General features: G+C 40.8%; 1 protein-coding gene across 3 annotated transcripts in view; it reads right to left on the bottom strand.

The window, feature by feature from the left end:
- Positions 1-19,530, bottom strand: part of BCKDHB (branched chain keto acid dehydrogenase E1 subunit beta) — a 42,333-nt gene extending 22,803 nt beyond the window's left edge. The window contains exons 1-8 of one of the 3 annotated variants that reach the window (XM_083497483.1): positions 19,313-19,530; positions 13,618-13,695; positions 13,261-13,329; positions 11,743-11,876; positions 10,818-10,973; positions 9,322-9,430; positions 3,411-3,508; positions 2,480-2,590 (exon numbers count right to left, since the gene is read on the bottom strand). In XM_083497483.1, the coding sequence (XP_083353609.1) occupies positions 2,480-2,590; positions 3,411-3,508; positions 9,322-9,430; positions 10,818-10,973; positions 11,743-11,876; positions 13,261-13,329; positions 13,618-13,695; positions 19,313-19,457 (900 nt within the window). In that variant the 5' untranslated portion in view covers positions 19,458-19,530. Of the gene's footprint in view, positions 1-2,479; positions 2,591-3,410; positions 3,509-9,321; positions 9,431-10,817; positions 10,974-11,742; positions 11,877-13,260; positions 13,330-13,617; positions 13,696-18,949; positions 18,972-19,312 lie in introns of those variants that run through there. The other 2 variants (XM_083497484.1, XM_083497485.1) reach the window with 2 other exon arrangements.
- Positions 19,531-22,865: the final 3,335 nt, after the last annotated feature.

Here is a 22,865-nt window from a genome sequence, read left to right as displayed (position 1 = left end):
CAAGCAAAAGAGGTGTCGCACCACAAATAAATGTCTCTATTTAGATATTTGCATCTCCCTTACAGTTCACTGCTATATTGTCCAGGGTCTTCATTGTGATCTTTTTGGCCGCCAAAACAAATTTTATGAGTCACTGAAGTGTTTACATCACTAAGAAGTCATAGGATCTTCTCTGCTGGGAAGAGACATTTTTCCTGTACGGATGGTAAGGTGATAAATCGCCTCCTCAGTCCAATGTATAGTGGGCAAGAAAATATTGCAAGACGTCTTCCATCTGCGGTTGCCCACATATACAGAGTCTGTCTTCGAATAGTACCCTGTTATATTGTCCGTTTAGGACAGCGGAGTGTATAGCTTGAAAACGTAGCTCAGTAAAAGTGAATCTAAGCGAGGCTGGCCAGAGATTTGACAGGTAACTGGCTCTAAAATGGACTGTTTTTAGGAGGAACCAAGGAGAGCATTTAGAGCAGGGATGTCTAATCCCTGGCTGATCCTGGTAGATCACGGGTTTGTTATTGTGTACAAAATTATGGGGGGAAGCTAAAATACTCTGTGCATTCCTTCCCCCAAAAAGCTCAACAACTCTGGGCAATCCACCCACCCCACCCACGCTCCTCCTCCCGCCAATCACAATGGGTAGATCACTGCCAGTTTTTTTATACTGGGAGCAGATCACAATCTCTTCTGAGTTGGAAATGCCTGATTTAGAGGATTTGATCACTTGGCACCAATCCCTTAATTGGCGTTTGTCTGTGGATATAATCTCCTCTAGTTTATGGAAATAATAAGAGTTCAAATAACGTTGCGTGTTAGATTTCCACCACTGACTGTTCTCCAATTCCGCACAGCACAGGGCTGTCAAGCGCTTGCGAGGCATGGAGGACAGTAATTAAATCTGGTGCAATCTTGCAGTTAACATTGGAGTTATGGCCCAAAATATCTGAAGAGAACCTGATTAGCAACGGCTGACATTTTATTTTAAAATTGCATTCTTTGTGCTCCATTTTCATTGCTTTGTAGTCCTTCTTGTATGTTGCTGCAGGATATCACGCCTTATTTTGCTAGAACATTCTTGGTTCCTAGGACAAAAGTCCAAATTTCACTAAGTTCTCTCTTCAAATTTCCCAAAATGTCATTAGGAATCTTGAGTTTAATTGTGGTGCCATTAAAGCAGGTGGTCCTGATTTTACTTGTTACAGGAACTCAAGAACATTTACAAAAAGAGGAATCTACCAATGTGGAAAGAGGAAGCTTTAAAAGGGGAAAATAACAAAAAAATGCATGAAAAACCATCTGAATTAGCAAAATTAATGATGAGAATTTAATTATTTACTGACAACTAGGGCACATGCAGCTGCTGTTGTCAACATTCCTCACTTGAGAAATGTGTAATATGTGTGCAGTACAAAAGTATTTTTAAAAGAAAAAACACCACATGTTTAATTACTCTTTAGAAGTGCATAGCAGCAGCTGGAGAAGGGTCCGGCAATTAGTAGCAGAAATAAACAGTCCCATACTTGGGCAAACAAGACAGAAAAGCTGGAAGTGAAGGAGACAAAGCTATCCTTCTCTGCTTCTATGCTGCACCAACCCAAAGCTCCCGATACTGCATTTCATTGTTGTATCTTGAAATAATTTTTATTAAATGTTTTCCTTTTATGCATTCTCAAGCATTTGGAGAGGCAACACACACATTTTAAAGTAAAATATAATCAATAAATGAAACTTTACTCATCACAGGAATGAGGGAGAGGGTGTCCCACATTTGACAAGGTCACACTCATTCTCCAAATGTTCAGAGATTCAGAAGGAATGAATGACAAGATAAGGATGCATTTTAAAACTAAGCCCATCACCTACCTTTACCTGGTCTAGCAGGCCAATCAAAGTTTTTCCCCAGGGTGTGCACACTGTCGCATGCTGCCACTTCTAGGAAGCACAAGTGCAGGGTGGGGACCAAAAGTGGACAAACTACCCCAGAAGGAGCATAACATGTCCCCCACCAGAGGCAGTACCCCTCCCCCAACACGCCCCATTATTAGCCAGTTATTCTAAAAGTTCTAAAGAAGAAAAAAGCTCTTTTAAAAATTATAAAGAAAAAAATACACATAATATATTTCAGAAAATAGATTACAGATTTCTCTTCAAGTCAGTACTGTGAATACAGGTACCCCTCCCCTGATTTTAACCATCATGTTTTCCAGGTAGCCTTCTGACTACCCATCTCTACCTAAGAAGCTAACGTACCACAATATTTTACACAATCTCATATGACTGAACAGTATAGAGTAGACTTTCAAAATTATTTTGGAACAAGCTGAAATTCTGTCTTCACAGTATAGTAGTCAGTAAAACAGCGCCAAAACTCAGTTTTAACTTGAACTAATAGAGGCCTCTAGTGGTGGTCATTCCACAAAGACCTACGATATGAGAAAATAACTGAAATGCTTGAATGCGCTAATGTGCCATATGTACCTACCTTGCATATAGTCTCTGCATCCCAAGGCAGAATAGTCTTTAGATCAATTACTTCACAGGACACACCAAGCTTTTCTTGGGCCATAACTGCTACCTCTTTAATAACATGAACCTAAATATTGGGTGAAAACATGCAATAGTATATTAGATATGCAGGCTACTGAAATTTCATTTCAGCAACACCTATCAAGAGTGCTTTTGAATATTTCACAACATGCATACTGCACTTATCTTAGCACGACAGCCTCAATCAGAAATATATTTTTTTCAAAAATAAAAACAGAATTGATGCTATATGTGTTTAATTTAAAGGTTTCCACAATGCACTGAAGTATTTAAGTTTCACTTGTTAGATAAAGACTGTGGATTGAAGCCACAGTTAGCTGCCCTAAGATCCCACTGAAATAAATGGGACTTAAGTCATGATGAACTTTTCGCACTGCTTCCATTGGAACCTCCACACAGAGTAATCCAAACTCACCTTATGCTGGGAAAAGGGAGGAGTTGGATTAGGTGGAGGCATTGCACCACCCAGCTCTCCTGGCTCAACCTACCAGTCACTGAACACATGGACAGGAGCCAACGAAAAGGCATTCAAGGCTGGTCCCACAGCCATCACACAACAGCATTGGGCCCAATCATCCTGTCTTCATTCTCCCTACTCCCAATTTCTGCTGTCCCTCAAAGGAGCAGAAGGCTGTGGATGTGGCAGGGGCTTCACCAAGCCCCACTGGCAAGGGGTGGGAGTTAGGAATGTGCCATTAAGTCTGGATGACATGTACTAGATTACTGTGATCCCTAGTCTGCATAGCCAATGGCCAGGGATCATGGGAGTTGTAGTCCACTTCATCTGGAGGGCATTTCAAAGAACATCTTTCCAGGAGATAATATAGCGTAATTTCTCTTTAAAAATCCATCAGAGTCTTACTTGCCTGCGTACCCCAGGCCACCAGTGTAACATCACTTCCATTCTGAAGGACTTCTGCTTGAGAGAGTGGAATGTAGTATGGCTCCACAGGGACTTGCTCCACTGAATAAATGCAAAGCAATGTAGGTTAGATTCTCCAGCTGCTAAACAGTTAGATGCTGAACGCTAATGATTTAAAATTTGCATTGTGTTACTCATGGTTTTGTGTTAGTTGAACATACCTTGGGAGTACGAAAGAAGACTGTTTTCCCATAGTCAAGATTCAATGACCCGAGTTACCTAACCACTTTGAGGTTTTATTACAATCAAGCAATATATAAATCTTTTGAAATTAATTAATTAATAGCAGGTGCATATGACAAAGCACCCAAGAATGTAAACTGAACAGGTGAGGCTGAGGCTGCAAGAAGTTCCAGGAGATACAGGCTGCACAGTGGCAAGGCAAAGGGAGGTCTCTGCTTGCCTGATACTGTACATGGTATATTAAAAGTTTAGAAAACAAGACTTAACAAAACTCATCACGTAATGAGCCACTAGGTTAATGCTGCTCTACCAAAAAACATGAATTGCTCAACAACAAAATTTCCAGTACCAGTATTCATTCTTTTAACAATCTGAAACAATTATCAGAAGCAAAAACAAAAACAACACATGGTTGTATGTTTTCATTTGTAGTTTATTTACAGGTTGATTCCACAATAGCAACACTGTAATTTCTAAGGAACAGCTATGGATTGGGAATTGCACTGAAAGATACAGGCTTGGATCCAAATGGCTATTTCTCCCAATGCCCAACTCCCCGTCTGCAGCCTCCTGCCAAATCACATCCATTCCCAAGGGCCCCCCAGTCCTCAGCAGCGGCTTTCTATTGCTGCAAAGAACAGCCAGGAGTCTGTGACATTCACATTTTCATTGAAATATGTTGCGTCATTCGATATTATTGACCATTCTCAGCCAAACCTTCTGCTAAAATAAGCTACTTTCTCTAGCTTTAAATGATTCCCATTTACCTCATTAGCTTAACTCAATACAGTGAAAGACCAAAGAAATCAAAAGAGAGCCTAAATATATCAGTGCTCATATGTGAATGCTGGTAATTTTAGATGTAAATGCTCTTTCACACTATTTTCCCACTAACAATGACATCTGCTCTTAGTTATATAATACTAGTGAAGTAATTATTCCAGCCTGGCCATTTTCAATTATAGTTTCCAGGTGTAATTTTAGTCACTCTAGCAACCCACAGAATAACACACAGCTATATAGTAAATTATTCTGAAAATAATTGTCAATCTTTCCTTGTATGCTTCTATTAAAACTGCAGAAGTATTTTTCCCTTTGGACAATGAGGCCCTTTTACACACTGCTTCTTCAAAACCTCATATTTGGCAGCAACTCTGAAATGCTATAGTCCTGCAACCACAAGTTATCACCTGCTCTAAATTGGCTGTACCAGCTTCTTTTCCTTGAAGGGATAAGTACCGTATTTTTCGCTCTATAACACGCACCAGACCATAACACGCACGTAGTTTTTAGAGGAGGAAAACAAGAAAAAAATATTCTAAACGAAACAGTGGGTGTATGATTTTTGTGGTTCATGCTGTGGCCACAGACATGTGATCTGACAGTGAGTTTGGAGTAGCCCAATGCAAAAATCCTGAGGATCCATGTGGATCCGTGCTTTGTAAGTACGGAGGAGGGAAGGAAGGGGAACCATGGATCCTCTGCTCATGACTGCAGCAGATCCCCCCCGCCACCCGCAGGCATTCGCTCCATAACACGCACAGACATTTCCCCTTACTTTCTAGGAGGAAAAAAGTGAGTGATATGGTGCAAAAAATACGGTACACTGATTAAATCATAAATTCTGTTACCATCATGTAGGCTCTACCTTCGTGGGATTTCAGAAAATTCCAGAATGACCAAAGAATTCAGTTTCCTAAGTATCTGTTCTTTCATTTAACAACAGAAGAAGAAAATTTCTAAGCCACATGACTGCAGAGATAAGTTAATAAGTTTGTAGATAGTTGCCACATTCAGACATCACGTGAACAAGCCACAGCAAGTCCCAGGCCTGCGTACGTCCCCTTCACCATGACCACAAATTGTTGTTGTGATGTCAAGATCTATAAACAAGTTCAATACAGCATAATCTATGCTTACTTCCAGAAACCGGCAATTTGAAGGTGGGGAGCAGAATGGTACAAGTATGAAAGGAGAATGGGAGAAGGATTTACAGGAAATGCCTAAATGTAAGAAGCACTCAGGGTAAAAGTGGGGAAATTGCTTGCTTGCTTGCTTATTTATTTATTTATTTTCTTCATCATTTTGGATCAGCATATTCTGCCTAAAAAGGGTGGGCTGAGTCACAATCACTGGTGGAGGAAGAGGAGTTGGGGGGAGAGTGCACCGGCCCCGGCAGCGCGATCCCGGCAGGGTGCCATCACGGCTGGGCCCCCCCACCCGCGCTGGGCGCCCCGCTCCCGCCTGCTCTCCGTTCCCTGATGCTGGAGCCTGAAGCTCCACCACTGGTCACAATACCTCCAAAGCAAATATTCATTACTTAGCTTGAGGAGAGCTGGGCTGTGGTGCTCGTTGTCATAAGAAAAACATTGTGGTACAGGATATAATAGTTTTCAAAAATGGGTTAGACAGAAGCGTATAGAAAATGATATCAGTAATTTCAGGTTTATGCAACACTCTGCCTCCATCTGCCACCATACTGTGACTTGTGGGCTTCAGTTACTTTCAGCCATCTCAAGAAGACCCTGGAGCTAGAAATTTTGAGAATCTCTGGTCTTAGGTAAGCTAGGTTGAGAGTGTATGATTCACCAAAAGCCATCCAATTAATTTCATGTAGCTATAATTGTTGGAACCCAAGTCTCCCACTGCAAAGGCCAAAGTTTGCATAATGACAATCCTGTGATTTTTAAATAGATATTGTAACATGAGGCCTAATTTCAGCTGGAAATTAGAACTTTATTAACAATAAAAATCAATGGAACCAGTTATCTAGCATTACCAAAATGCTTGGCTCAGCTGGAACTTTGCACATGCCCTGGAATGATGTGACTATGTTAGCTTTACTAACATACTTTGCCATGGCAAAGGAATCAGAAAAAAACTGTGGTTTAAGCCAAATCTTCTCCCACGGAAATAACTGTGCAGTACCTGTGCAAGGAATGGCTTATTTTAATAGACCACAAGCCTCATTAGCCCTCAGAACCTTTGCCATATCTAATGCAAGCATATGCTCGTTTGGCTCTGAGGACATCCTCTGGCAAACATCTTCCGCCAGTAACTGGATTAAGTCTAAATTTGCATTTCCTGGGAAACATTGCCCCCTTTCCCCGCTAGTGACAGATTAGTCGCCTGGCTCTATGTCTTGTTTGGTCAGAAACCCCTTACGAACATCCTGCAGCTATGGAGTGAGTAACTTGTGTTGATATATCAGAAATGACAAGTTAATTAGCATTTAATGTCCCTTTCAACCCAGCACTGTTAAGTTAATCACCCTTTGCACAGAACTAATGGCAGCTTCCGGTTGCAGAATGCCCTCCTCGGTGATGTGTGCCTATCTCCCTCATTATTAACATTCAAGAGAAAGTTCAAAATGTTCCTGTTCACTCAAGCATTTTATAACTGAAAGATGTTGTCCACATCAAACTTGTAATTATTAGCTGTGAGGATACAAGACTGCTTTATTAAAAAAAAGGTTTTCAGGTGCTTTAGATTATGTTTTTATTTTATTTTTAATTGTATTGTTTTGCAGCTTTGTTCTTTACTGCCCTGGGCTCCTTTTTATTATTGTTAATTGTTATTAGCATGATTATTTCTCACCTGCAAAGCTTCCTCCAACTAACATTCTATGAATATTCATAAATCCGAAGTCATGCATTTGGCAGTGCTAGTGTTTGATTTTATTTACAATTAATTGCAATAGAAAAACACGTCTTTGTGACAGGGCATTTTAAACGCTGATTAAAAACAAGCTAGTTTTTCCTATCTTACCTGCCATGTCACTATAACAACCACTGATGCAAATCATTTCTGCACCACTCATGTCATATATGATAGAATTAAATGAAACTGAAAAGGTCATAAGCCATAAGAATACTCTCTCCACAAGATACTTAAACCTCATAATGTCAAGGTGACTCATTGTTTCCTATGAATTACCACTATGTGCTCTTGATTCACTAGCAAATATAGTTTAAAAATAAACAAACCAAACACCTCTATGTAAAAGTTATGTTTTGTTTAAAACAATTCTTATATTTTGAATAAAGCAGTTTTAAAATGTTGCTATTATTAAAATAACTAACTTCTGTATTCACCATAGTACTTTGCATTGCTTCCTCCTGCATCAATATCTTTACAAGACAATGCACACTGACAAGTCTTGCTAAAAATTAAACTAAAAACCTTGTTCAAAGGTACAAAAGTGTATTTTTTCACCAATATTATAAATTATGCACCTAATAAAAAGACAAACAGCTTATTTTCTTCTCTCTCTTATTTTTGGCACATCAATATTTTCAACAACAGGAAATATGTACTATTTTACCCTTTCATCATGAAAACGTGAAAAATTCAACTCTTTTGTATATTACTGTATTTACTCAAATCTAATGCTCACCTTTTTTGGCCAAATTACAGTGTGAAAATTAAGGCGCGCATTAGATTTGATGGCACATTTACATTTGCTAGCAAATACTTTTTGGGGTTTCAAGGTTCTGAAAATTGAGGTGCACATTAGATTCGATGGAGCATTAGATTTGATGGTGCGTTAAACTAGAGTAAAAACAAACATTAAAAAAAAATGCTAGCAGGAAGACTACCTAAAGCCAAAGGTGTATGTATGCAGGGCAAGAAGCTGGATCACACCTGAATAGTCTGCCTTGAAAATAGCCCAAAACCTCCATTTCTAGCCTAACTGAAAATTGAGAGCCTCCCGCCACATGATACATATACAGTTCTTTCTTGACTGTTTGTACTAAATGAATTGTTCCTTTGATAAATAAGAGAACATTGATTCAGCACTCGAGCAAATGCTTTAACAGATACAGGCCCAGTTCACATATAATACTAAGCCATAGTTTACAGTGGCGTAGCGTGGGGGTGCAGGGGGGCCCGGCCGCACCGGGCGCAACATCGGGGGGTTAGGGTTAGGGGGTGCAAATCCACGGGTTAGGGGGCGCAAATTACTTGCCTTGCCCCGGGTGCTGACAACCGACGCTACGCCACTGATAGTTTAGAGTTATAAGGATGAGCCACAGCAAGTTGCAGCTTATGCTCACTGTTCACCTCACTTCTTCTAAGACAGCTGTGATAAAGAAATTGAATGTTTCCATTAATTGCAGATATAGCTGAATGAGAAATCTAATCTTAAATATGATTAGTGAAAATAATCCTATTTCATAAAGTTTGAAACAAGCTCAAACTACTATGGCCAACTTAAACCTCTTTAAACCTCTTTTTGCCATTATTATAGCAAAAAACCCTTAACAGTGAAATAGTCCTATTTCATTCTTCATTCATTAATAAAAGGCTACCTTCCAGCTGGTCAGGCAACCTTCAGCCCATTAATAAGATAAGAGAGGCAAATCCATAGTTGTCAGGCAGGAAATCTTTCTTTCAAAGATCTTAAACAAACAATAGCAAACTATCTGTGCACCACCACCATCAAGACTCAACACAGTGGGACATTATTAGTAGTATTCTTTCATATGAATAAACACACAGGAGTATGCTTTAAATAATCTATTTCTTCATATCCAAGCAAATGTTCGATAAACGAAATAAGGAAATGAGTAATTTAAGCTGGCTGCTCAAATAGACCATGCTTCCTTATATGCCTATGCAGAACATCATCTTCATTCACTTATTTTTATGTTGTGCATAAAAGCCTTTACCTGCTGCTCTGTACAGTATTTTAGGTTCAAAGAATATACAAGGGTTTTTATCTTCTATGCATGATAGCAATAGTCCTTTGGCTTCTACAGGACCTCTTGGAACAACAACCTGGAAAAAATATAGAATAAGAAAATCTACAAAACAAAATACTTCGCTTATTACAGAAGCAACGTAGCATACCTATCACCTTCTTATACTACTATTTCTATTCAAAGTTTAATAACTACCATTATTCAATCATCAAAACTAGCTCAGAAATACCTGAAAGAGCCTATAGCTCTCTACTGTGACCACTGCATCCAATACATTTTTTTCTGAAATATGAGCACATTATAGAATAAAAAAAATCTACATCTGGTCAGAGTTCAGAGTAGTTATCAGGTATATACAAATCAACAACACAAACAGTCTCTCTATGGTTTTCTTCAAAGAAGACTAATGGCTCAAGCTACATTTTAAACTGGCTTGCTTCAGTAGCAATTAAAACTGGTGTGGCACAAACTACAGTGGAACAAACCAAGATTGAACAAACTTACAAAAAGAGTCTCAGAAGCACAGTACTGAAACATCACTGTATGCCTATCTTGCATTGCTTTTAGAACAGGCTTGAATATAATCCTCGAAATATTATCCAGTGACACTGCTGTACCTATACACTTTATCTGCTACTTGCCCCAATAAATTGAGGGCAAAACACTAAGGCACATCAGAAGCTAAACCCAGGCCAATGCAGTCTGCCCTAAATATCAACTGAAATTCTGATTGTGGCACTTGTTCAAAAGCAATACCATTCGACTGACAGTATAATTGTCTTCTGACAATTCTGTTTGATTCAAGTACACTGGTATTTGATCTGTTACGAGTTTATTAAAGGCAGCTCTAATCATCGCTCTTCAAACCTGAGAGTAATAAAGGGACTCTACTCAAGTAGCCATGCTGGCAAAAGGTTCCCAGCTGATAGTTCCTAAAGATTTCCCAAGAGATTTCGTAAGTTCTTCTCTAAACCATGCTCGTTTTGTGTGAAGTATAAACAGCTTAATCATACAAATAAGTGATCCCCTACTTTCAGACTGAAGTGATACATTCCAGCAATAACTGCAATACACAAGTCCACTGACTGTGAGCTGCAACTTTTTAATGCATATTTGATAGCGTAGCACTTCGTTCTTCAATGAAGACTCAAGCTCAATTCAAATGTTTGGTTTTAATTTAATTTTAGCATTTAATTTTGGGGTGGTGAAGTCCTCACAGTACTCTGCTACCACATTAGTAGTGATCCTTATACATAAAGGAACCATGTGAAAAATTAGTTAACATGTCAAAACATGTTAACAGAAAAGGGAATCTACAGAGTCCATCTGCAAACATCACCAGATTCATTCACAAGGTAACATGGCAATTGCTTAAGTCACAGAGAGCCTCCCATGAGGAATAGTTAACCGTAATGGTAAATCCACACCAATTATAATAAAATCCATTTATCCAATTACCATACCTTTAGTCCTGGACAATGAGCAAAAAAGGCTTCAGGGCTTTGAGAGTGATATAATGCACCATGACCCACACAACCCCAAGGGGCTCTTATAGTGAGGCTTCCACAATCAAAGAGATTTCCAGAGCGATAGCGATACTTTGCCGCCTCATTAACAATCTGAGGGGAAGATACATTTATTTAATTAATCTTGAATGTACTCAGGCACACACATACTATGCATTTTGGTCGTTCATGTTCCATTGTACAATATTAAGCAGGAACAGACACCCCAAATCTTAAAACCAAATGCTAATAAATTTTTACATCATTTGCTTTGCTTTGCAACACACTTCCTTGAGCCAGCTGCAGATGTAACACAGATTTCTAGTATCTGATTCCTACAAATTACCCTTATGTGTTGCTCTTTATTATTACTGTAACAAAGTACATTTTATCAAGTATGCAACAGCCGAAGTCAAAGCTAAATACAAATGTTCAGTTTTTAGCCTAGCTCCAATACTTTTTCACTGATGGCTGCCTCACATTACAAGCAGCAGCAAGAAGTAGCACCAAAATTGCATTCACACCTCTACTTTCCACCACCTTTTGAAATGTCTGCAAGGGGACTCATGCATTTCCCCTCTAAGGAGATACAAGCGTACTATCTGCCCACAGGAGAGCTGTAAATTTTCTTCTTCTTCTTGCATGTTAGAAGGATGAAGAGCAAGCACAGGAACCACTGCATTCACACATACAATTTTGGTGCTTCATGTAACATGCAAAGTGCCAAAACCTTATCAGCATCCCCACCTAGTGCAGTCATATTGACATTCTGCTTCAGCCTCCCTCATGTCCAATCCCATTTCTGTTCAGCTTTTCATTACTTTAAGGAAAAATAACAACAAACTGTTATTCTTATTTTCAGCATCTTAGATTATGCACCAACCTGATCAAAGGCAGGGTAGATATAGTCAGCAAACTGAATTTCTGCAATGGCTGTAGCACCAGTTACTGCAACTCCAATGCCAAATCCTACAATTCCTTGTTCGCATAAAGGAGTATTGAACACTCTGTCTTTACCTACAAAAATAAGAGTTTCTCTTAATAAACCTTTTAAAATAAGAATATAGGGTAGATGCGCAGATGCAAAAGATACTTCTCAGAGTACAAGCTACTTAGTGGAATTCAGGAGCCTACAAAGTGACAATAACTTTTTTTACTAAAAGCTACTGTCAGAAGTAGTGATGTCAGAGAACAATGATGGGAAAGTCTGAAGCCACAGAGCTTTTCTCCAGTAACTTTTGTTTGTTTTGAAATATGTTCAATATTTTATTTGGTGTGGTTTCTTATCAAACCCAAGCTAAATTTACTCATCTATAAACATTTAATGTATCACGTGTAAGTGGACACCTAAAAACATAGTTTGATATATTTATGAAATGTTACCATATGAATCACTTTAGCTTTATGCAAGCATAGCTACAAATATACCTACTGTTAAAAGGGGCCATTGTTACAATATATACTACTAATATGCAGACAAAGAAACTTGTGTAAGGGTAAGGAAAGTAACACCTACACTAGTAACTGTTTATTAATGTTGCAGTTGCAATATATTTGTGATCAGAGCAACCCTAACCACTAATCCATGTTGCTGGCAGGGGTTAGGATTGGGAGAGGTTCCACTGGGCTCTAACAGTGTGAAAGGAGATGTGCTGTCCCAGAAGCCCCTGCCAAAAGTGCAGTGGAATGCACACTACTAGCCATGTACTCACTAGCAGCAACCAGAGTAAGTTTCCCACACAAGTTTCCCTACTTGTTTCATTTGCAAAATGTTATAGTAGTTCTTGATATATCAACATGTAAAATGTTGTTTCTTGCAACTGCAGTCTTTCCCCCTTGTTGGGCAAATTGAATTGCTGAGCTCTATCAGCAAATACCACAGACCCCAAATAAAACCATCTCGTGTCAGAAGCACAATCTAGCACAAATGAATGCACTGTTCTAACAAAGCTTGACATTAAGTGAAAATCTGCTATGTTTTAAAATGCTAAATATGGGATTCCTTGGTGCAGAATATTAATAGTTCTGCACATCCTGCATAACTGTCTAAGAGCCTAAAAATCATTCAGTTTTATTAACCTTCAAAACCAAGGTGAACTAGGCTGTAATTCTATACAGGACCCACTTTCCTAGAAGTAAATCCTTCTTACCTCCACCAGGCTTACTTCTAAATAGACATTATAGGACTGTGCTGTTAGCCCATTTTTAAACTTTGGAAATAGCTGCCTGCATTGGCTGCTCTGATCACCTTTACAAGAAGGAAATAACAATTTCTCAAGTGGAATCAAACATATAACCTCTCTCTATATATATATATAATATTATGGTTGATATAATAGCTAATATGAACAGGAAGAGAAACAACTATCTGGCAAATGAATCATATAAGTTGTAAACTCACCATATTTGTCTCTCAAGCCAAGAGTGCACCTAAAGACTCCCCCAAAGGATACATCTTCACCAAATATTACTGCAAGTGTACAACACGGAATTAAGTAAATAATTGCTCAAGAATACAAAATGATTCTTAGTTAATAATGATTAGTAATTAAAAGGAATCTCAAGTTCAACCTGACCCTTTGCATACTTTGCATTATATTATTCAATATAATCAAAACTCTGGCTGCACAGTAGCAGGATGTATCTAAAATTATCTAAAATTATGTCTATGGAGGTTCTTTTGTTAGAAGCCCTTTTATAGTTATAATTTTAGATATAATTTTAGTGCCTAGTTATAATTTTAGATATAAAACTATACCTGCTGTTGGATCTTTCGACAAGGCATTATCCAAGGCACTTGTAATGGACTGGAAAAGGTTCATTTTCTGTGTCTGGCCTGTGCAAAGAGACCAATAAGTTAGACAAGACAACGGTTAAATACAAATACCTGAAATATTGGGTTCCAATCCACAGAGACAGCATTATATATTTCCAATCTACAAGATTTTCCATGACCCCAGTGCCTTCAGCTATTCACAGTTCATTTCACTACCTATAACTTCATAAAGGGTCCATGCAATAAGGGTTAAGATTTCTTGTTAGCTATCACTTTCTGTAGTTGAGCACATCAAGTATGAAATGTTCACCACGCATCAATAGTTATTTGTCTTTCTTGTACATTAAATAGCTTCTGCTATTCTGCTTTTGCTATTTAATCCAAAAGCTGAATAATGAAATTTTAAGACACATTCACCATGAATAATCTTTGGGGGGCTGAGTTTTGTTGAATACCTTTGCCTACATACTAAGGTTGCAATCCTAACCCCACTTACATTGGAGTAAGCTACAATTAATTAAATAGGATTACATCTGAGTAAACATGGATAGGATTATGATTTTTAATCATTGTACTTTTCAGTAACAGCTTAAGATGGGGAATGGGGGATGACTGAATAATACATAGTGCTAATTCCCCTCTGCGGTACTGTAATATTTGGATGTTGCTGGTTTGAACTGGTTTTGCACTGTTTCAATTGAAATTTTATCTAATTATTTTAATTGTAACATTAAAATGTATATACTCCACTCTGGGACCTTATGGAAAACCGAATTGTAAATCCTATTATTATCAACTAGAAAAAATACTGGGGGAAAATATTGTACAGAATTGAAATGAGCTATTCCTGTTTCTTATTGAAATATAAGAAACAGATAAAGCAGGTATTTGGAATAATGAAATGTCTCCACCCCTAATGTTCTCACCTAGCCATACACAGAAGTAGTCAAGCCTTGTGCACAGTATAGTTATATCACATAGGGGTCAGTACCGAGACTTACAATAAACTAGCAAACCAATGAAGATAATAGGCCATCAGCATAATTTATAGCAGAAATCACTGGGGTCATTTTTCTGCACTGAAGTACGATATGTAGATACCATGCCCTACAACAGCTCTTCTAGAGAAGTACCCAATTGTTTGCCTTTGTTCATGTGAATGTAGACATTATGTAACACACACACACACACACACACACACACACACACATATATATATATATTTACCAAATGGCCATTCGCTTGAATCTAGTATTCTTGAACGGCACCTTCCCCCCCGATATACCGGGGGAGTTCACTCACCTGGGACCAACATCTAACAGTGTTATCGATTACTGCTTGATCTCCGCAAATTTGGCCGTTAATGTACTTTCCTTCCAAGTTGAAAATCAACATTTCAGTGATCACCTTCCAGTAGTGACCACTTTGTCATTGTTCCGGCGCCAGAAGGACTATAAACACTCAGTCCTTCTGGAAACCTCATCATCGGTCCAAATAAGAGGGATCAAATGGTCGGAGGCTGTGGCCCAAAAATACCAGGATTTTTTCCATAGGGAAATCACTGCCTATCTACCTCAAATAACTACTGATTTACAAGATTCCAATTCGGTTTTGAAACTTTTTAACCTTCTTACAACAAACCTTACCACTTTTTTTACATCACCTCCTCAAAAGGCGAAAGTGGCGCATTGCAGTGCTGGGGCCCCTTGGTTTAACACCTCTTGCGAACAAGCAAGATCCCTTCTTCGTTCCATCTATAATGAATACAAAAACTCTAATGCCCAAGCTCTACCATCCTCCTATTTACAAGCCAAAAGAGCATACAAACAGACTTTAAAGCTAGCCAAACGCGAGTGGCATCAAAAGCGTTGGCGAGCCTTGATAGCGGCCTCTAGATCCCGCAGACCACAGGAATTTTGGGCTCTGATAAACATAAGAGGAAGGAAGTACCCACTGACGATTATCCCTGCGCCCACATGGGAAAAATTCTTGAGTAAATATTTCTCCTTGGCAGAGGAATCCAACTCATCCACGGAATTCCGAGCCGACCATCTACCTTTGTGGCCCTCTACCGACCCAGACCTGATAATGGACTTGATATTAGATCTGAAAACGGGCAAAGCCCCCGGGCTGGATCTAGTCCCTGCTGAGGCTATTGTTGCGCAACCGAGGTGGTGGGCTGAAATTCTGGCCAAAGTCTTTGACGCAATTAATTCTACGGGGCTTATCCCTAGGTCATGGAAGGAGGCCGTGATCGTGCCAGTCCATAAAAAGGGTCCCCCTGCTGACCCGGAGAACTATCGGAACATCAGCCTTTTGTCTATCATCGGGAAAATCTATGCAAAATTTTTGCTGTCTAAGCTGTCTCATTGGGCAAACGACTCAAATCTGATTGGCCATGAGCAAGCGGGCTTTAGGAACAATTACTCGACCTCTGACCATATGGTAATTATGTATCATCTTGCCAGAAAATATTCTGCCCCGAGGCGGGGGCGCCTATGCGTCGCTTTCATAGACCTAAAGGCCGCCTTCGACAGTATCCCAAGAAACTGTCTATGGAAGAAACTAGAGAGATGGGGCATAGATAGAAGACTGTTATGGCTTATAACCCAATTACACCACGGGTCGTCGGCTAGAGTGAGACTCACACCTGCGGGAAACCTATCCAACGAGGTCCCAATAAATAGAGGTGTGCGCCAAGGCTGCATTTTGGCTCCACTCCTCTTCAACCTGTTTATTAGTGATATGAAGCTCTTTCTGAATGAGTCTCAAGCCAACATTCATGCCCCCCGCCTAGCCGATTTTCGCTGCCCTTTGCTCCTATACGCCGATGATGCAGCGATCCTTTCCTACTCTAGAGTCGGTTTATGCAGAGCTCTAAAGATTTTTGCGGCTTATTGCAAACTCAACCATCTGACAATTAATCATGGGAAATCTAAAGTCCTGGTCTTTACCAGGTCTCGGAAAACTTACAGCTGGAAATTAGATGGAGTCCAATTAGAACAGGTTTTCAAATTTAAATACCTGGGAGTCTTTTTTCACTACAACCTAAGCTGGAAGCCACAGATACAGTATTTACTAAACAAAGGGAAAACAATACTTTATGCTCTACTCCAATTTTTTGCGGCTGACGGAGCCTCCCACATCCCCTCTGCATTGAAGGTATACCACGCAAAAGTGGTTTCCACCCTCTGCTATGCTGCCCCGCTCTGGGCCCCTGGGTCCAATTTAACATCGCTGGAGACATTGCAGAATCAGTTTCTCCGTCGCCTCCTGAAACTCCCTATGTGTGTGAGCAACGCAGCCATACGTCTGGAGTTAAGGATTGCAACATTGGAGACTGTCATCTGGAAGCGAGTCTTTGGCTATTGGCTGTCCAGCTGGCATAGGCTTCCCGACCATTACCTTTTTCAGTGCCTCTGGCGGGACGAATTTGTTAATCCGTGGGTAGGAAAAATCCATGCCAAACTTCTGAGCATCGGAATTTCCCCAGCGGACTCCCTAAAGATGAACTTACGCTCAGCTAAAAGCCTCATTGAGCAAAGATTAGCAGACATTGAAAATCAACACAACCTTGCCAGAGGTGGGGGTGTCTGCTCCCCCAGGTATCACGGAATAACCCCACCACTTGACCTTCCATCATACATGTCATCTCTTTCATCAGTACCACACCGACTTGCATTTATTCGTGCAAGGTTCAATGTCCTTCCATCGAACCTGCTGAGCCACAGATTTTCCAAGGGTTTGGTGTCTCCGCTATGCGTGTGTGATGGGAAAACTGTTGAATCTCTTCCACATATAATGTTCAACTGTCCCCTGCATACCATAGCCAGGACTAAATTCCTGGGCCCTGCTTTACTGCGCTTGGTTAGCAGGCCTGTTGAGTCACACGCCGCACTGCTTTTGCAGGATACAGATCCTTCTGTTACTCTGCAGGTGGCGAGATTCCTGAATGCGGTTATCTCACACGCAAAAACCACCAAAAAACAACAACAACATCAAAATCTAATCGGACAGTTATGATGAGAGTGCATGTCGGATCTCGTCTTCAGTTTTCCTTTTCTGTGAACCGTCCCTTGGAGCTCTCCGGGCCACATCCTGTTACTTGGCTCTGCCCAATGACCCACCCTTGCATCGCAGTGCTCACCTTCTGTTGTCAGATATTTCGGTTTTTAAGCCTTTGTGCTTTTTTATGTTTGTACATATTTTATGGGCTAATAGCCGTAAATAAATAAATGAAATGAAATGAAATATATATATATACACACACATACACACACACACACACACTTTTGGATGCACTCATAATAGGCTATCCTTTTAGCATTCTTCCACCGCCAGCTGTTCAATGGTGTTTAGGAAGCAAGGAAGTGGAATTACTTAACAGGTGTAACTGTCTATCTCTGCACCCTAAAGTACAAAATCATTATAGTTCTGAAGCCTGACTGACGCAATTTCTCTTCACGAAGTGACCTCATGTACGAACTATAAAGTAGCACAGGTCACATCTCCAAGAATTCATTTCAGCGTATGTAAACTTTTGAGTTTTAAAAATCTTCTGTACAGATAAATCATGGCAGGCTGGTGTCACAGAGTTCTAGTAGTACCATCATTTACATATACAGGGGTACCTCGGTTTACGAACTTAATCCGTTCCGGAAGTCCGTTCTTAAACCAAAACTGTTCTTAAACTGAGGCGCGCTTTCCCTAATGAGGCCTCCCTCCACCGGTGCCCTTTCACTGTTCGGCTTCCATTCGTAGTCCAAGATAAAATTCGCAAACTAGGACACTACTTCCGGTTTTGTGGAGTTCGTAAACCTAATAGTTTGTAAACAGGGCTGTTCGTAAACTGAGGTACCACTGTACGCCTGTGTGTATGGCAGGCGGTTTTCATGATTTTTACTGTCACTCCTACCCACAGGAGTGTGTGTTTGTCAGTAACATCTCTCACTCCCTAGAATCAATATTTACAGGACGCCTTGTTTTGGGAGTTCCACGTTCAAGGGGATGAAGGAGAAAAACCCTACTCCAACATTAAGTGAATGTGACCAGATGCAAAGAACTACAGCAAACTACCAGCTGGCTGCAAGCCTCCCAATTTCTGCTATAACTGCTAAAAAAAACTGCCAGTGTCCTTCTGTCCTCTTTGGCACCTGGCTGCCTTGCTGCTCTGCAGTACCACAATGAGGTGGGCAACCTGAATTTTAATAACGCGAGCACCGCGACCCAAGGGGGGGGGGGAGAGAGTAAACAAGTTTGATTTATTTCTGCCCCCCATTCACAAAGCGATCGCCCTCTAGCGCCAAGCCTTCACCCTCCCCAGCAGCAACATGAGGCTGAGTCTCCATAGGACAGCGGAACCAAGCGGGAATGAGAAGGGAGAACGGACTGCACCACTTTAAGGGGACGAGGGGGGGTGGAAGGTGCCCTTTTAAAATTCGGCTGCACGTAAAAGATTCTTCAGAAATAAAAGGCGCGGGAGTTAGAAAAGGGGCCTAGCGCCTGGTGCGCGGTTTTTGAGTAACGGCATCCGGTGGGGTGTGTGAAAATATCTTTTTTTCTTTTTTCCCCTCCTTAAATGGTGCAGTCCATTCTACCGCCTCAGCTTTGCGCCGCCTCAGTCCGCCGGGCGGCTCGCTTCTACTCAGGAGCGAGTGAGGAGGACGGAAGCTCTCACCATACTGGGTGGGCTCTGGGTCCGGCTGGAAAGTGAAATGCGCCGCGTGCCTGCGGCTCAGAGGCCCTGTCGCGAAACGTAGCCGCGGCCGAGGTCTCGACGCCGCCGCAGCAGCGCCGCGCAGCGCGAGCCCAGCGAGCGCCATGTCGGCTGCTGACGAGAAACGCGCGCGCGCGCCCGCGGTCTCGCTACGCCGACCCTGAGAAGCGCAGGCGGGGACCGCACCGGACATTCTCATTGGCAGCTTTGCGAGCGGGGGACGGGCCAATCGGAACCCTCCCTGCTGGGGCGGTGGGGTTGTGTTTAAAAATACCGAGCGAGACAGTGCTCTGGAAGGTGGGGGGGGGAATTGGCGTTGTAAGACGCATGCGCAAAGTATTGGTGTGGATTAGGTGCTAAGAGGAAATTGGGAGGTTAGCGTGTGATATAAAGGGAATCTTGGCAGCGATTTGACTTTTGAAACTGCAGAGTTGTACGGAAACGGCACTTCCTGCCATTTTGTGCTCTCCCTCACCTGCAAGGATAAAAACAACAACCACCATGGACACATTTAGGACACACACCCCCAAATAAAGATAGAAGCAAAGTTCATAAACTTTCTCAGGTCAGGTCTTATTTCTTGAGGGAGATTGCATTCATTTATTTGCTAGTTGTCAAACACGTTAGAAATCCCCTGCTAGGGCAAGGTGGAAGGGTGAGTGATAGAGCATGTGCCTTGCATACAAAACGATGCTGTCATCAAATTGCAGCACCTGAATCGAGACTCGCCTTAATCGTTTCTTAAGCATGCTTATTTGAATTAATGAAAAATGCAAATATATTCCATATGATGTCAAGGTGAGTTGATGGAAGCCCTGATATATCCTTAGAACACCACCATGAGAGGGACACCTGCAGAACATTCCATCCATGGAATCATTGTGCCTGCTGAAACAAGGTGGGTGTTGGACAAGAGCAGCACAAGGGTGGCCCATGATGCACTCTGTACTCCTTCAATCCACAGCCACACCGCCATGAACAGGACCTAACAATTTCCCTCAACCGTAGTCTGCCCTCTGCCATCCTCTACTTGCCTGCCTCGCAACCAGTTCATAGGGTGGCGCTGCCTGTCAGCTTCCCCCTTCTTAGTTCCAGGGTTGCATATGTAGAACTCAGCAAGGAAGAGGAGGGGGGCAAAATTAGAATTCATTGTCTCTGGTTCTACCTACAGTTGGTCTCCCTGCCTTCCACCCTACCAGTCTCGATGGGCACCAGCCACTAACGTTACAGCATCTTATTTACATCTTCTGAGTTTCGCTTGAATGCCCATTGCAATGTGGTCTGTAAAGTGCATCGTTCATGTTGCAATTCTCTGACAACCCACAAGATGGCACAGAAAAATAAGGAACAGCAATAAGTAGAAACCTTGCTTTAGTTATCTAGCCATGTACTAACTAGGGCACACTAAAGCAAGGCCTGTAGGCCTCCAGGTGTGGCTGAACTCTAAGCCCCCCTCAGCTTCAATTAGCAATGATCAGGGATGATAGAAGCAGCTGTAGGAATAGGATAGGGCAGAGTATATGGATTATGAATTTAATGCAGCACTGTAGGAGTCCATTTGTAAAATGGCAATACCCATCACTTCTGTCCATGTAAAATCCATTTTTGTCAACTTTGTCAAAAATAAAAAAGTGTTATCTTATTTGAAATGCTTTGCAATATAGCATCAAATGTGGACATCCTCATCCTCCTTCATCTGGCCTCCTACAACAATTTTTCAGAGCTAATCTTGTTCTCTTCATCTGAAATACAAAATTTTTAATCATTCTTTGCCAATTCTTAAGAGAGGTAGGATGGAGAGAGAGAGGGGAAGCACTTGGAACAGATGTAGGAATGTAGGAACTATCATCATATTTACTGATGCAATTCAGCCCAAAATAGATATATTAAGCTTCTTCCATCTGCCCAAATTACACATAATCTTTTTGACTAAAGGAATAAAATTCAAATAATGTGATGTACTTAAATTTCAAGGGATCTGCATCCTTAAGTAATGGAAATCTTTACAACGTATCAAGATGTTAACTTTCTAAAGTTCCAGTTGTGTATTTGAATTGACATTACAATACAAAAACGATTTATCCCAGTTAAAACATAGTCCAGCTATACTTTCTCAAAAACTGATAATTCAGTCCTCAATGCAGGGATTGTCCCTTTGGGATTATGTGTCATACAAATAATATTGTCCACATATGTTGTTTGCCCTCTCCCTCCTATCCTTTAATGAAGGAATTATATCTTAATGCTACAGCCAGGGCTCCAGGGGGATTGTGAAGAGCAGACTTCCTCAAACTCAGCCCTCCAGATGTTTTGAGACTACAATTCCCATCATCCTTGACCACTGGTCCTGATAGCTAATGATCATGGGAGTTGTAGGCCAAAAACATCTGGAGGGTCGTGTTTGAGGAACTCTGGTGAAGAGCATGAGTGAAAAAAGGAAATCTTGATCAGGTGATAGGATCCCACTTCCTTCAGATCCCACATGGGATATTCTAAGTATCTGAGATTCTTTCCCCATTCCGGATAGTATTAAACAAAATATTCAAATAAGGTATTAGGCACTCTTGAATTTGTAAACAGCATCCAGGTGGGAAAGGGTTTAATATCCAGGAAAATCCTCAACTTTTGTGTCCAGATTTTCACTTTTTGAAATATGGCAACCCTGTTATAAAAAAGACTGCCAAAGCAGTCTGGGCCTGGTGTGTTGCCATGCTTTAGCTTGCCAATGTTGATAACTGATTTCTTCTTCAGTATAAATGCTGTATTTGATAACTTTGTGTGTTGTTCTTTAAGTGGTTTCAAATGCAGATTATCCAAATATTGATTCATATTGTTCTGTAACAGCAGTGCTATTTTTCTAGAAAAAGAGGCGCCAGAACTCACCATGAATGCCTCCCCTTTTCTCTTAGAATGCCAATGTCACCAACCTGAGAGGTGCCGGAATTGAGTTCCCTCTGGAAAAAAAGCCTTATGTAACAGTTACTTTGAATGATATAGGTTCAAGTAATAGCGTCAGAATCATTTATTATTTTTACCATCCTAGGTTTCTGAGCCGTTAGTTTATCTCAAAGAGAACACATGTGATTGCTTCTTTTTCTCCCCCTTTAACGCATTTGCTAAGAGTTTAGAGCACTGAACTTTGGTTTCACAAAGTGGAGTGACTTGGCCACATAATGAGATTCCACACCGTCCAGTTCCCATCTATGCTGCTCTAGCTTGGCATATATTCTAGCTGAACCAGTTTTTCATGTTTAAGTTCAAGATCCTGAATAGTTTTTAAATAAATGTTCCTTAATAGGTTCATTACCTTGGACTTAATTGTAACCCTGCAGCAGCAGACCAAAGCTTGCATTTGATTTTGTACCATTGCTTTCCATCCCCTGAAGAATTTCTAGGAAATACTTTACAGTTCCTTCTAAAGCTTTAAGCCCACCCTGCTTTTCTTCCAAACTTCCCAACCCATGTGTATTCTACGTTTTCTCTACTGAATGGACTTCTGGTTGAAATTTGCAGC

This window comes from Podarcis liolepis (genome assembly GCF_965112155.1).
Source record: "Podarcis liolepis genome assembly, chromosome: 3".
Classification (NCBI taxonomy): domain Eukaryota; kingdom Metazoa; phylum Chordata; class Lepidosauria; order Squamata; family Lacertidae; genus Podarcis; species Podarcis liolepis.
This window is presented reverse-complemented; position numbering and strand designations above follow the sequence as displayed.